We start from the raw sequence: 16,019 nt of genomic DNA, 5'->3' as shown, positions 1-16,019 counted from the left end.
AAGTAACTGTTGCACTGCGAGTTCAAATTTGGCAATTGGTAGTGCTGGTGGTAAGATGGGAGGCGGGTGGGTGAATCTTCTTTTAGAAATCGGTAAGGTGAGGAGACGATTGCAAGGTAAGAGTACGGGTACGGGTACCGCAGTAGATAGAGAGGTGGAGGGGGTGTGAGAAAAATATAATAAATAAATAAATAAATAAATAAAGGGACATTTTTTTTTTTCTCTATGTATTTATTTTTGTTAAAAAAATCTTCTGCTATTTAGTACTTGGAATTTCTGGACTGGTCCACTTTCTGTCTTCAAGTGAAAAACGGTCGTTGACAAAAATCATGGAGAGAGAGAGAGAGAAAGAGGAAGAAAGAAGCAACAAGCAGAAAGGGGAAAAAAATAAAATATAAATAAATGATTATATAAATATATAAACAATCATTAAAAAAAAAAAACGAACTATTTTTAAAATAACAATGATGATACTAACAATACTTGGGGGGGAAGAAAATGTCAAAAATGTTCGAGAATTCAACGTTGTGTGAAAACTGTACTCAATAAAGCGTAAAATGGTTGGTTATAGAAAGTTGTATACCTATCTTTCTATAGCGAGTTCTGTGTGTGCGTGTGCGTGTATGTGTGTGTGTGTGTATGTGTGTGTGTGTGTATGTGTGTGTGTGTGTGTGCTCAAACAGCGGAAATAATTGTGCATGCTATATTAGTCTGTAAGCCACACACACACACACACACACATATATATATATGTATGTATGTATGTATGCATGCATGCATGCATGCATGTATGTATGTATGTATGTATGTATGTATGTATGTATGTACGTATGAATGTATGTGTGTGTGTATATATATCAACATGAATAGATAGATAGATAGATAGATAGATAGATAGACACACAATTAGGCGTACACATATACGTATATACGTACATGTATATAAAATGCATGAGTGTGTAAATGTAAATTATGTAAATATGTAAGACCGTGTGTTAAAGATAGACAGAAAGAGAGAGAGAGAGAGAGAGGGCAAGAGAGAGAATGAGAGAGTAAAAGAGAGAGTGGCGAAGGAAAAAAAAGAAAGCGAGAGGGGTGAGAGGTAGAGTGAGAGAGAGCAATAGGGTTGTAATAAGCAGCAGCTGTTGTATTTCGTGTAGTTCAGTGAGCAACCTGTACACCCCCCGCTTGCCACAAGGAATAAGCTCGCTCTAGATCGGGCTTATACGCTCTTCAACGGAGGCTGTATTACTCGGACCCGGCAGTTCTGAGGGGAGAGATCACCAAGGAGTTGTGTGTTACATGTGTGTGTGTGTCTCTCTGGCTAGACACTCATTTCGTTACCCCCCCTTTTTTTAGCAGATTTTTTTCTGGCTGGAAGCCCTCCCCTTAAAGATATTTTCTCTCTCTATATCTAAATTTGTGTACAACAACATCCCAAAACAACAAAAAAGGTCTCCTCCTCACTACCTCCTCATCCCTTTCTCTCGTCCTCTCTTTCTATATATATATATATATATCTACATATATAATATATATAACTGGAAGAGAGTGTGTGTGTGAGAGCAAAGACGGTTGGAGAGACGAGACACACCACTTCTACCAGTGAAGAAAAGGGATAAGGTGTGTTTGTGTGTACTGTATATTATATATATATATATTACGTATATATATAATATACATACATACCTCAGGGGTCCAAAAAAAATTTTACCGAATCTCTAAGTGAAGAAGGAAATTTCATATTTTTTTCTGTTTAAATTATTTCAAAAATTCGGAAAAGAATTTCTTTCTTTTTTACCTTCCAACCAAACCAAGACATCACGAAATCGGATTCTGTATTGCGCGACGACTGCAATAATTAATTACAAGATTATATTATTATACCATCACAAATAGGAAACGAAACAAAACCCAAAAAAAAAAAAAAAAAAGCTGTGCTAATTAATAATAATAATAATTTAAATTTAATCCTTTGTGTTGAAAGCTTAAAAAAAAAATCTTTTTTTTTTTAAACAAATTCTAAGGGTTAAGAGAAAGCAACGTAAAGAAGTTGAAAATGGATCTTGCACACGCCAAGACCGCAGACGAAGCTTGCGGTTTCTTTGGAGTTGATAGTAATGTTGGTCTTACTGATGATCAAATTAAGAAAAACTTAGAGAAATATGGGCCGAATGGTAAGTACAAGAATAATCCAACACACGCATGTTCTATCTCTCTCTCTCTATATATATATATATATACATCTATCACAGATGAATGTATAACCCACACACACACATATATATATATATATAATATATATATATATATATACAGACATATATATATACACATATATGTATGTATATAAATGTATACACACACATATATATATATACACACATATATATATATGTATGTATATAAATGTATACACATATATATATACACATATATATATATGTATGTATATAAATGTATACACATATATATATACACACATATATATATATGTATGTATATAAATGTATACACACATATATATCCACATATATATATATATGTATGTATATAAATGTATACACACATATATATCCACATATATATATATATGTATGTATATAAATGTATACACACATATATATATATACACACACATATATATATGTATGTATATAAATGTATACACATATATATATCCACATATATATGTATGTATATAAATGTATATTAATAGTTGTGTAAAATATTTTTGTCGATTCTTTTTAAAGATTCTGTTTCTTTTTTTTTTCTCTTATAACTGAACTTTAAATTATTGATTTATTATTATTATTATTATTATTAATTCTTTCTTCCATGATGTTCTACGAATTGCTTTCTTGTCTGGAATGGTCTATACGCGCGTGTGTGTGTGTCTATGTATGTTTAATACAAAATACATATTTTCCCCCAGGAAATGTATATTATTAGACCTACGTGTATAGCAATTATGATTATATATATTACACAGCTTTTTCCAAAGTACTCTCTCTATATATATACATACATACGTACATATATATATATATACATATATATTATATATATAGATGTATATATATATGTGTGTGTGTAATGATTGTTACATATCTGTAGCGTGTGTATATGTATGTATATATATATATATATATATATACACACACACACATATGCAAAAAATAATGGTGTTTCTTCTAGGCCTGTCGATAGCCATTGTGGATTAATCACATGTATTGGTATGTCTGGACATTGATCTATAATGGAATCCTTATATTCTACATATTGAGTATATATATAATATATATATATATATATATATACATATATATAAGTGCTGAGTTTTTATCGTTTACTAACAGAAAAAAAAAGATCAACTGTAAGGGAAAGGCTTCGTCTGAGTTGAAGTTTAGGCTATGAGGGACTTGAGTTCGAATGTGAGGTGGGAACACTAGAAAAATAATTGCCATCCGGTTGTTGAAACAACTAGAATAAAATAGTAAAACCATATTTAGTCTTTATGGTATGTCCCTATGTCTATGAAATATTTTTTGTGATGGGAAGAATCTTCTCTCCACCTCCACCCCCAATCCCCAACAAAGGTTACTGAACGATTTATCAAGGTTGAAAGGAAACAGAAAGGGGGTGGCACATTTTAGTTGTCTCTTTCCTAAAGGAACTGTTTGAACATTATGGGGGAAAAAAAACTGCATCGTCATTCACTAAGCATGTGTGTGTATATATGCGTATATATATATATATATATATATATATATATAATATATATAGACACATACACACACGTATCTATATATATATATAATATATAGATAGATCGAAAGAGCTTGAATTTTACACACACACGCACACGAACGTGCGTATAATGTAAGGAATTATACATACACGTATTGTCTGTGTATACGTACCACATGTATGTGTAGTATATATGATCACGTGTGTATATATATATATATATGTATTATTTAATGGCTTGTCATTTTTCATTACCCCCCCTCTCGTCTACTATCAAGTCAACAACCTCTTTTAGTATCTATATGTGCGTGTACATATAACAAATATATATAAAACAAGTATATAATATATATATATATGTGTGTGTATATACATACATAGACATTCGCCCAGGCGGTGACGTCTTTGCGTGATGAGGGGAGGATTCGTTACTATATAAATTATCAGCAATGAACAATAGAAATTGTTATCCCGGTCTCGCCGCCAGCGATCGCCACGTATATATATACGTATATATATACATAGAATATACACATATTTGTATGGTGTGTGGATGGCTGTTTAAAACGTTGACTAATTTAATTTTGTGTGTGGTGCTTAATGCTTCGTTTATAATGTAAATGTTGACTAAAATCACATATATATACATATGTGTGCGTGTATATATATGATATATAAAGTATTATATACACACATGTGTGCGTGTGTAATTAATCCACATGCTTGTACAGTCGACATTCTTAATTAGCAACTTGAAAGTAAAAATAGTGTCTTTGATATTTTATTGTTGGTATTTCTATTAACCAGACTCGAGTCTCTTTCTCTCTCTTGTGTTTAGTGTGTATAAAATATTCATTCTCTCAATTTTGATTACTCTTGCATTCCTGTCTTGCCTTTCATCGAGCTCAGATAATTTAATCCGGTTTCGATCTTCGTCTAAAGGTGGCGACGCACACTTTTTTTTTAGTACATACAAAACGACGGGGTGGGTTGTTTCATTTTTTATTATAAGGTATATATAAATGTATATAATATATATATATATATATATATATATTAGAAATAACTGCAAGACTGTCATAATTTACATTACTCTCTCTCTAATGATTTTAATGTTAACATCTCTCTCTCTAGTTGGTCTTTATCATTCAAATCTCTCCGTATTTTTATGGTAAGGTATGTCTTTATGGTTAGATCACACTTTCTTTTTTGTTTCTTCGTGTACCTGTGATTAGGTATATATATATATATCTTTGTTCTTCCTTCTCTCTATCTTTCCCTTCATATCTTTATAGTTCGGTCTCTCTTTCTCTTGTCTATACAATTAGGTCTCTGGCTGTTATAATTAGGTCTCTGTCTCTCTCACTCTCTCTCTCTCTCATATTTAGCTAGATTTCGTAGTGACGGAGAATACACACACACACACACACACGAGGAGAGAAGAGAGATCTCCCTCTGGTACGGAGGCAGTCTCTGTGACTAGTCGTCTGTCTCCCCTCTGTATGTATGTGTGTGTGTATATATATTATAAAATGTGCACAGATGTTTTGAGGTGTTGTTTCTTTACCAAACATCATGCTAAAAGCATTTTATCATCAGAATCGGATGAAATCTTTTTCTCTGTCGAGGACCTCTCTCTCTGCCCCCCCCCCACCTTTATTCTCAGCCTCCTCCTCATCTCTCTGCTTCTACCCCCACCCTACTTCCTCTCATGTATTTTTCTACCAATTTCGATTTTATGTCTCTGCTATGGCATCGAATTCTAAAGCCATACCGCAGCATCAGATCGGGCCATCTGATAGAAATCTGATGTAATTTCACGTTATTTCTTCCCTCACTCTCGTTGTGTTGAGTGTTTCAACATATTTTATCATATTGAAACGATAGACAGTTTAAGAATAAAAACCTGTTTTTTTATATATATATATATATCTTAATTTTATCGAATTTAATTTGTCTCATATCGGGGGAAAAAAATCATTACGATTTAAGACAAAACAAGATTGTCTGTCTCCAAAAACTGTTCAGTGTTTTGTCTTGGAAAAAAAAAAAAAGGATGCGAAATTGAGGGAGATTTGACTGCTGTTTCTTACAGAGCGGCCACGTAAGAGCTTGCCGCACATTCTTGAATCAAGAATGTGTTGTTTAGGAGCCCCAAGCCGACCAGTCCTTGTCGAAAGGACTTGTGACCAAAGGATTTCCAACTGTGGCCACCTTGCCTGTATCAGACTTGTGACCAAAGGATTTCCAACTGTGGCCACCTTGCCTGTATCAGAAACGCTTATTCCAATGTCTCCTGCCTAGCTATGTGCGTGTGTGTATAATGTATCAGATTATTTCAAGGAGATTTGGTTGCTTTTTCTAGTAAGTCAAACGTCCCTGTAGAGTATTCCCAACCCCTCTGTTGGTTTGGTACTTACTCTGGAGTACGTAGTCTTAATTTTTAGTTGGAATTTTTGACTTAATTAAACGCTAAATCATAATGAGGTCGTCCCCACACATTAAATCGATTTTTTTTTTGTCTTTAAATTTGATCTACATATCACACACACAGAGTATGTGAAATATTTAGGGTGGCTTAAGGTTGTTTTTTTTTTTTACTGATTTGGGAAATATATTGTCGTGACTCAATTAAAAATCTTTGGGGAGTGGAGGCGGTACTGCAGGTGATTGTGTTGCTGAAAATTTTATCCAACGATCTCTATTTTATTGTAATATGACCTAATAATGTGTCTATATTTATGCAATGGATACTTAAGGTGCATTCGTATTTGTGACTAAGTGTACTTGCGGACAGTCACCCAGTAGTTAAAATATTAGTAGAAGCTGTCAGAAGCCCGCTGACCGGGTTCGATACTCAAATGTGAACCACGTTTCACTGAGGAGCAGGCTTGGGCATACTGGGCAAGTTGCTCTAGAGTCTCACGAGTCTAGGGGCCCAATTCTTGTCTGTATGTTGTGACTTACTCCCAAATACTAATAGGGCCAAGTGTATTGATTTGCTCGGGGTAGGGAGTGGGGTCTGCAATACTGCTAAATATAGCCCTGCTGAGGATATGTTAATATGACTCCCCTAGGTTAACCCCTGGTCGGTTTGCCCTCCGTATGAAAAGCAGCTTCCTGCGTAGGGGCTCGGCGCTAAAAGCTTTACCTATTAATGTTGTACAAGAGTTGCTGTTTAAAGTTGATCCAAAACTCGGAATCCTTTTGAGATGCTATACTTTTAATCAACGAATCATCAGATTAAATAATAAATGAAGTAGATGTACATAATTTTTGTCGGATGTTAATTAATAAACTTGCGCTTAATTTCTTTGCAGAATCTTCAGAGCATCGGACAAAATGCTTCGTCGTATTTCATTCGGCTCATTACATTCTAGTTAAAATTCCGCGGAGGTCGACTTTACCTTTTCTTCCTTTCAGGCTTGATAAAGTACCAATCAAGCGCTGGGGGATCGATGGTATCGACCGACCCTCTGGTTTTGTACTTTAATCAGAAATTATTCATTAGGCGGCGAGCTGGCAGAATCGTTAGCACGCCGGGCAAAATGCTTAGCGACATTTCGTCCGTCTTTACGATCTGAATTCAAATTCTGCCGAGGTCTTCTTTGCCTTTCATCCTTTCGGGGTCGATAAAATAAATACCAGTTGAGTACTGGGATCGATATAATCGACTTATTCCCTCCCCCAAGATTTCAGCCCTTGTGTCCATAGTAGAAAGCATTATTATTATTATTGAGGCTGCGAATTGGCTTAATCGTTAGCACGCCGCGCAGAATGCTTAGTATTTCGTCCGTCTTTACGTTCTGAGTTCAAATTCCGCCTTGGTTGGGTTTGCTTTTCATCCTTTCACAGGCGATAAAATACGTACCAGTTGAACACTGGGGTCGATGTAATCGACTTGACCCCTTCACCAAATTTCAGGCCTTGTGCCGATATCAGAAAGAATGGTTATTTATTCCCTTGACTGAATTCGATTATCACAAATATATATTATAGGCATTGCTGTGTTAACGCTTGTCATTTAATCAATATTCTTAAACAGGTGAGAAACCTTTCTACGATTTACATGGATGTTACAAAACTATGGCACGAATAAAGTTTGTGAATGTAGTCACACTACACATACACGCACATACGTGGTGTGTGCGTGTGTGTGTATATCATCATCGTTTAACATCCGTTTTCCATGCTAGCTTGGGTTGATATATATATATATATATATATATATATATATATATTGGATTGGTGCCTAGTTATTGCGGCTTTTTTTCCCCCAAATTTTATTCAACAATAACATGTAACAAAAACATCTATAAATGATTATTCCGGAGCATATTCACCATCTACTTCAATTAATGCTTTCCATTTGCTTGACAGACGGTCAGACCGTCATTTAAAGGTGTTAAATATTGCTATTGTTTTTGTTGAAAAAAAAACCTCAATAATTATGCACAACCACACATGTACGTATGTATGTATGTATGTATATATAATGGTGTTTATATCAAGACAGTATTTAACAAGTACATCATGAGGTTGCTTAAGGAACAATGTTATATTTTAGTGAATCCACATAAACATAAGTTTTATTTTAGGGCAAGTTTTTTTGTTTAAAAACGAAATTAGGATCTGCAGTGTAAGGGTCTACCTATTTGAAATTTCGACACCTAGTTTACTTCGTCTTGCAGAGTTAACATTCGACATAATTGTCTCTGTGTGTCTTTCTGCAAGCAGGTGAATTATCAAGGTTGGGAGAAAAAAAGTGAAAACCTCTGTCTTCACTTATATGAACCAGCCCTTCTTACTGCAAACAGATCTTGGTCCTTCATGTAGATGATTCGATCTACAAAATATATCTTAGACAAAATCATAATTAAATTTCTCATTTAGGGCATCTTTATGATGCGTTACAGACCCCCTAAACTAGCTTGATGTGGCACCCAGTTAACTTCATATCGCTGGTTTCATTTGATTAGGGTCATACACTTCTGATTACATTTTGTTTGCTTGAAATCTCTTTCACACACCCATACATGTGACCGTTGCAGTTTTTAATGTAGCATTATAGTACACTTTGTGAATAGTGTGTCTATGTATATGCAGGTAGTTTGTATACATGTATATACAAATGCATGTATATATACATATATCCATACGTTATATATATATATATATAGATTCACACACATACACACTAACCTATACACACTTAGAATACATATATACACATATGGAGTTATATATGTGAATACATGTGTGTGTGTGTGGTGTGTGTGTGTGTGTGTGTGTGTGTGTGTGTGTGTGTGTGTATGAGGCAGTATTCCAGCATGGCTGCAGTCAAAGGACAGACACAAGTGAAAGACTAAAAGAATATAAATGTGCATATATATATACATACATACATGTACATATATGTACATGCATGCATATATATGTACATGCATGCATATATACATACATGTACATATATATATGTACATGCATGCATATATATACATGTACATACATGCATACATACATGCATATATACATGTACATACATGCATACATACATGCATACATACATACATACATGTACATATATATATGTACATGCATGCATATATATATACATACATGTACATATATATATATGTACATGCATGCATATATATATACATACATGTACATATATATATATGTACATGCATATATATATATATGTACATGCATGCATATATATATACATACATGTACATGCATGCATACATGTACATGCATGCATATGTATGTACATGCATATATATACAAACTTATAGACACATACACAGGTGTATATTTATAAAAAAATATATTGATATGTATATATATATTGATGCCTATATAGGTGTGATTTGTGTGCATATGCTCATGCGTACACGTGTGTGTATATTTATGGTGAAGCTTTATTCATAATGTGCTATTTTCATGGAAAGAAAATTGGCTTTTGATGGGAGATTTGTTTGTTTTGCATTTGAAATTGTATCTCGAACGATTATGATGCAGCTGTGAGCTTGAGATGTCAGTTAATTTGTTGTTACATTAAACGGAACATCTCCATTTTGTTTGCTCTAAAGAAGGACAGTGATTAGTGAGTTATTTTCTGTTCACTGAAGGTATAACATAAACTTCTGCCCATTTTAGGCCTTCGGTACTTGTAGGGAGCAGTGTAGTGTTTTACTGCTTGGGTTTGGCAGTTTTGATATTTGTGTAAATGTTGTATATTATGAGGAAACCAGAAGTTTGGCTATGTTCATGCTGATGACAAACGCCGTCTGTGTGATGGTTCTGTTGAATAGGTGGGTGGCTATTGAAGTGGCAAATGTTATTTAGTTAATGTTTCTGCCCGTTAAATCATCCATCAGATAGACTTGGCTTTAGAACAGTTTTGCGCAAGGTGGGTCCCAAAACGGCATGCAGAGTTGCAAAAGAGAGATTCGTTATGAAATCTGATACAGACGTGTACCTAACTATAGCAATGGAGGTGATGCCTTCTTAGGGAAAAGAAATCCTCGCTGACGGTGAAACATGTATATGCCAGTCTGCGCTGGAGATGAGACGCCAGCGTATTGATAGACAAGAAATGTCTGCATACCTGTCAGGTAAAAATAAACTCCTTGATGGACAGCAGAGAAAGCAATGCTAATAATGACAGTTTTTCCTCATCAGGAGAGAAGACTGAGAATAAATGGTATATGCTATTATCATAAGATGCTGATTGAGAAGCTTTGCCCTTCAAAGCAACTGCCGGGGGCTATTGGCAAAAGTTGCTGTTGCGTTGCACAATATTGTCCCTTTCTTAAACTGCTTTTCATTGTAGTGGAATCTTCCAGAATCAGAAATTTGTCTCATTGGAGCATCTTCTATGTAGTTCTAGCTTCATTTGTCTCACGAAAACATGCTTTTTGATGTTTTCCATGATCAAGAACTAAGGACTTAGTTGCATGTGGTACTTGTATCTCAGCTGAAATTTTTTTTTTTTTTTCCCATTTCTGAAAGCAATCAAATCCTGTTGAGAAATGTACTTTAATTTTAGGCTGTCTGTTGTATTAAAATTTTTGAAGAAAATTAATAAAATTAAAAAAAATGAAAAGATTATTGAATCTTATTTGCAATAGAGCGAAGTGGCCTTCTTTTAAACCTGTTCTACAGTGATTAAAGGGAGATGCCTACTCAACTAATTTCCTCATAATTGGCAAAAAAATAAAAGAAATATGTAGCATGTCTGTGATTTTAGTTTGATTAAATTCTTAGATTTCAATTATATAAAATGTGGAAATATGTGTGCGTACATACATTCATGCACATGAGTGTATGCATACAAACATCTACACAAACGTTTGTATAACTGTTTGTGTGCACACACACACATATACATATACACACACTCACGTATGTACAGAAATATGCATCACTGTACTAGGAGTACTCTTTTGATACAGTGGAATTGACAATTTACTTTATAAGAATCGACCACTTCGAATATTGGTGGCTCATTGCCAATATTTTAATTACTAAGACACACCGAAGGAGAGAATGGCTGAGAGCACAAGCTAGTGATGTTGATGATAGTTCAATGGTAAAGTGAATGCTCTCACTGTGTTACGACAGTCCCAAGATCAATCCTGCGGCATGGCCCTGCAACAAGTGACTTCTGCCTCTTTTTAAAAAATTTTAAAAAAATTATTAATAATAATAATATAATAATTAAGCGAGCCATAATGTAAGGTGAAGTTTCAATAACATACATCAGAAAGAAGATATTTGTTTCTTCCGATGATGTCATTTGCAAAACTAGTCTTTCTTTTAAATTTCGAAATCACCAGTTCACACACATACACACATGCAAAACACATAATCTCATGGTTTGAAATTCTGGCACAGACCCAGCAGTTTTGTTTTTTTAGTGAAGGGGGCAAAGTAAATTACATTGACCCCCAGTACTTGACTAGTGTTTATTTTAGTGATCCCGAAAGGATGGAAGGCAAAGTTGACCTCAGTGGAATCTGAGCTCAGAATATAAACACAAATGAAATACTGCTATGCCTTTTGTCCAGCATGTTAAAAGCTCTGCTAGTTCACCTTATATATACACACACATATATAAAATGTGTGTGGTGATAGTTCTCCATCATTTGAAAGTTGAGGTACAATTGTTCATTTAAATCTGAATTAACTTAGGTGGCTGTGTATTCAAGACATATATATGCCCTTAACATAATTGTCAGGAAAAATTAGTGGGACAACAGTATATCTTGGAGTTACTAGTAGAATACACCTAACAACCTTTTAATTTCTGTTCACTTACGAGGCCAAAGTCACAGGAAATGACATTTGCCCACAGTGGGTTGTACCTTGAGATTCTCTCTCTCTCTCTTACACACATATGTAATATGATGTAGGCATGGTTATGTGATTAAAAAATAAACTTTACAACTGCATAGCTTAGGATTGTGGAGCTTTGAGGCAACTTTCCTCAATGTCTTGAAAAGTAATCCGGTTAGAAATTGTATGAAAGCCAATGTATACTAATTGTAGTACCAATTTGTGTTGTGGTTTATCGTATAAAGATAAGTTGAATAAAGTACCTTAACTTGAAAACGCTAAGGATTGACAGCAGAAAAGGCATCTGGTTGTAGAATACTTCAAGAAGTCTCATTCGCCCTATGCCAGCAGGGAATATAAAAACGACGATTATATAACATAATTTTGGTATTGTTGTATCTCCTAAGGTTCCTCTGGTCTGGTGTGCTCTACACACACACACACTAAATATTCACTTTTCATGATGCCATGGGTTGGAGTTCTAATGATTCAAATCGGTTCTTATTCACTTACCATTATTCTAGATGGGTTGTTGGACTGTTTCCTCATGTTTTATTTTGATATGGTTTCTATGGCTGGGTGCCTTTCCTAACACTGACCACTTTTTTGTTTGGCACTTGGTACTAGAGTTATGTTGTTTGCTCAATTGTCAGCCAGGTATCTAGGGAGTACTTTTATTGTGGCACCTGCACCGGTGAAGTTGCTTTGTACCTCACAAGACAAAATAAGTTCTCACTGACAACACTGCCAAGTTGTTCAAATTAACATTGACTTACAGAATTAGTAGAAGTGGTGGTTGCAGAAGATAAACTAGGGGGATTAGTAAGAGTATGAGTATGATGAGATATTAATTGGGGTGACTGTAGAAAATCAAGGGGAAATAGGAAAGTGCCAGAAGCGATAGACAGATGATGCTTGGAGCAATGGAAGAGTGTAATAAAAGAAACAAGAGGGTAATGGGAGAGAGACGCTAACGGCAACCACATAGTTGCTAGAGAAAGAGCAAGTGATAAAGGGTCCTAGAAATGGTTGGTGGTAATAGCATGATGGATGTCAAGAATGAGCTGTGAAAAATTAGCGTGATTAATAAAAGAAAAAGTACATGCTATAAGGTGGTTGGTGTTGAGAAGGGTATCCAGTGATAGAAACCATGCCAAAGCAGACATTGGTGCTCTGCACAGCCCTCTGGCTTGCTGGTTCCTATCAAATTGTCCAATTCATACTAGTGTGGAGAGAAAAGGAACATTAAATAAGATATGTATATTATTTATTTAAAAGGACACGATACATGTCTTTAAATATATGCTAATAGTTTCATATGTTGAGAAATATCTCCAACATATCCATCAGGCACAAACCACATGTCATAACGGACTAGAAAAATTGAATTAAGAGAAGAAATTTGAAGAAATTGAGAAGGCAGCATATTGAAAACACAGACGGTTAAAGAACAGAAATGTAAAAACCTAAATTATAAAAAGTAAAAAAAAAAAGGTAAAAGTTATCCTCCTTAGACCTTAAATTATAAAGGGGGCTGGAAAGGTGGAAAACTGTTTTTGTTGATTTTTCTATCACTGAACAGTGCATTATATATATATATAATATATATATATATATATATATATATATGTGTGTGTGTGTGTGCGTTTGTGTCAGCATAGATCCATTTTGTCTCTACTGGTATGAAGATACTTCTTGAGGCAGTATTCAATAACTGGGTACCCTTCCTGACACTAACACTTGTCCTCAGGGAAGGTAGTTTATTCTGTGTCTTTGCATGACAAGATGCCAGACAATTTTCTATGAGCAACAAAAATTGCAACTACCTAAGTGTTGGTGTAATGATACATGTGCGTGCGTGCACACACACACACACATGACAGGCTTCAGTACAGTTTCCATTTATGAAATTTTACTAACAAGGTGTTGATTAACCCAAGGTTTTCAACTACACACACCCAAGTTGCCATACAGCGGAATTGAAATTAAAACCATGTTGTGAAGCAAGCTTTTTAACCACATAGCCTCACACACACATTTATTTATAAAATGGTTAAAAATTAGTGTTCACAATGCAGTTGTAAGTTCTGATATTAATAATTTTATCTACTGTGATTTGAAGTGTCACTGAATATGTAAGTTCAAATTACGTGTGTGTGTGTTTTATATATTTAAAACAATGAATCCAGCAAAAGATGGTTCATTTAATAGCTTGTCAGAGACCACTTAATACTCTGAGCTTCTTTATCCATGGCACCAGCACAGAAGAGGCTGCTTTGTCTCCAGCAAGACCAAAGAGTATTCTCTCCTGTCTCAATCTATTTGAGAGAAATATTCAAGAAGGTGAATGATGTGACAGATAACCAGGGTGAACCAGTGAAAGAAGAGTGAATATATGAAAGCACAGCAAAAGCCTTTACATTATGGCTTCTCCTGTCTTGCTCATCCTTCTTTCTCTCTATCTCTCTCTCTCTCTCACTTTGGTGTTCTGTCTTCATACATATTTATAAATTCTAAGATCCAAGGATCTAGGTGTGGGAAGTTAGTAATCTTCAAGGAGTCTGCAGTAGTATAAAAAAAAAACTTTCAGGAACAATAGTTTGATGCTGAAGCTGATAGGTTTTTTTCCCATATCGAAGTTTAGTAAACTGAAAAAAGAGTTATTTTATAGTTCATGGTTAACAACCAGAGTTGCTATGAATGCAAATAAAAATCAAAATTGAGGGATTGGAGCAGGTAAAATCCAGGCCACGTATGTTTCCTAGCTAGGAAACCCTAAGAAGTAATAATTCCTCAACCAGGGGTAACTCCGCTAGCTACTCATCGGGCCGAAGATACCTTAGATACCTGAAGGTTACATTGTTGTTAAGGAGTCCTGCTCCGTTCTCTTAATTTGGATTTATATATATATATATATATATATATATGCATAATTGCATACAGAACAATGTGCAGTTGCTGCAGTAGAAACACATGTTGGTCATTGTTATGCCGTGGAAAACTTTTCAGTAAAAAAAGTTTTGGATGTATATAAATCTCCATTCGCCTCTTGGTTTTCAATTACACACACACACTCAACTTTTCACAGTCCATTTGTATTTTTATCCTTATTGTACAGCACGTGCAGAAACAAAACTTAGATAGTGATATATATCAGTGGTATTTTCAACAAAACCGGATTTATCTTAAGCTTTTCAACCAATGAAATCATTTGTTGTTGCTTTCCTCTGAAGCATATTGTTGCCAAATGTGAACACAGAGGCATGCATAACAACATAAACACAAACTTGCTCACTCTGACTGAAAGCTTCTGTTTCTCTTAGTGTTACCATAATTATTCATTACGATTCTCTTAATTTCATTGATAAATTTTGATTATCTTTTTGGAGGTGGAAGCCACTTTTTCGCACTCCTTTTGGATGGAGACTAGCTATGTAACATCAAGCAGAAGACATAACAGTATCTGAGTGTGCATATATATATATATATATATATATATATATATATATATATATATATATATATATATATATCTATATATATATATGCACACGTGCGTTGCCAACACACTCAAATCTTAAATGATATCTTTAAGATAGCGTGTTAGCGCTGTATATTGTCTCCGGTCTTTCCAAAATGGAATACTCCTTTTGCAGAGTGTTTTTTTTATTTTTTACCCCAAGATGAACCATGATTGAGCAACCTATAACCAAAGGCATTCCATCCCTGGTTATACGCGTTTTTTTTTTTTATCTATTCGTATGTTCATAGAAGCAAGAAGCACATGTACTGCCCTTTACTAAGACGGCTGGGTATGATTTGTCAGTTTTGGCTGCTATTTCTTGCAGGTATATTTGTGTTTGTCCCCCACCACTGCTTGACAACCGGTGTCGGTTCGTTTACCGATAGGCCAAGTGGTACAA

General features: G+C 34.7%; 1 protein-coding gene across 2 annotated transcripts in view; it reads left to right on the top strand.

Annotated features, from left to right (window-relative positions):
- The first annotated feature begins 1,166 nt into the window (after window positions 1–1,166).
- Window positions 1,167–16,019, top strand: part of LOC115224251 (sarcoplasmic/endoplasmic reticulum calcium ATPase 1) — a 129,149-nt gene continuing 114,296 nt past the window's right edge. Inside the window, exon 1 of one of the 2 annotated variants that reach the window (XM_029795055.2) lies at window positions 1,167–2,177. In XM_029795055.2, the coding sequence (XP_029650915.1) occupies window positions 2,060–2,177 (118 nt within the window). In that variant the 5' untranslated portion in view covers window positions 1,167–2,059. The remainder of the gene's footprint in view (window positions 2,178–16,019) is intronic. The other variant, XM_029795056.2, reaches the window with a different exon arrangement.

The sequence above is a fragment of the Octopus sinensis genome, linkage group LG25, assembly GCF_006345805.1.
Source record: "Octopus sinensis linkage group LG25, ASM634580v1, whole genome shotgun sequence".
NCBI lineage: Eukaryota > Metazoa > Mollusca > Cephalopoda > Octopoda > Octopodidae > Octopus > Octopus sinensis.
Note: the sequence above shows the minus strand (reverse complement) of the source record. Positions and strands in the feature narration are given on the sequence as shown.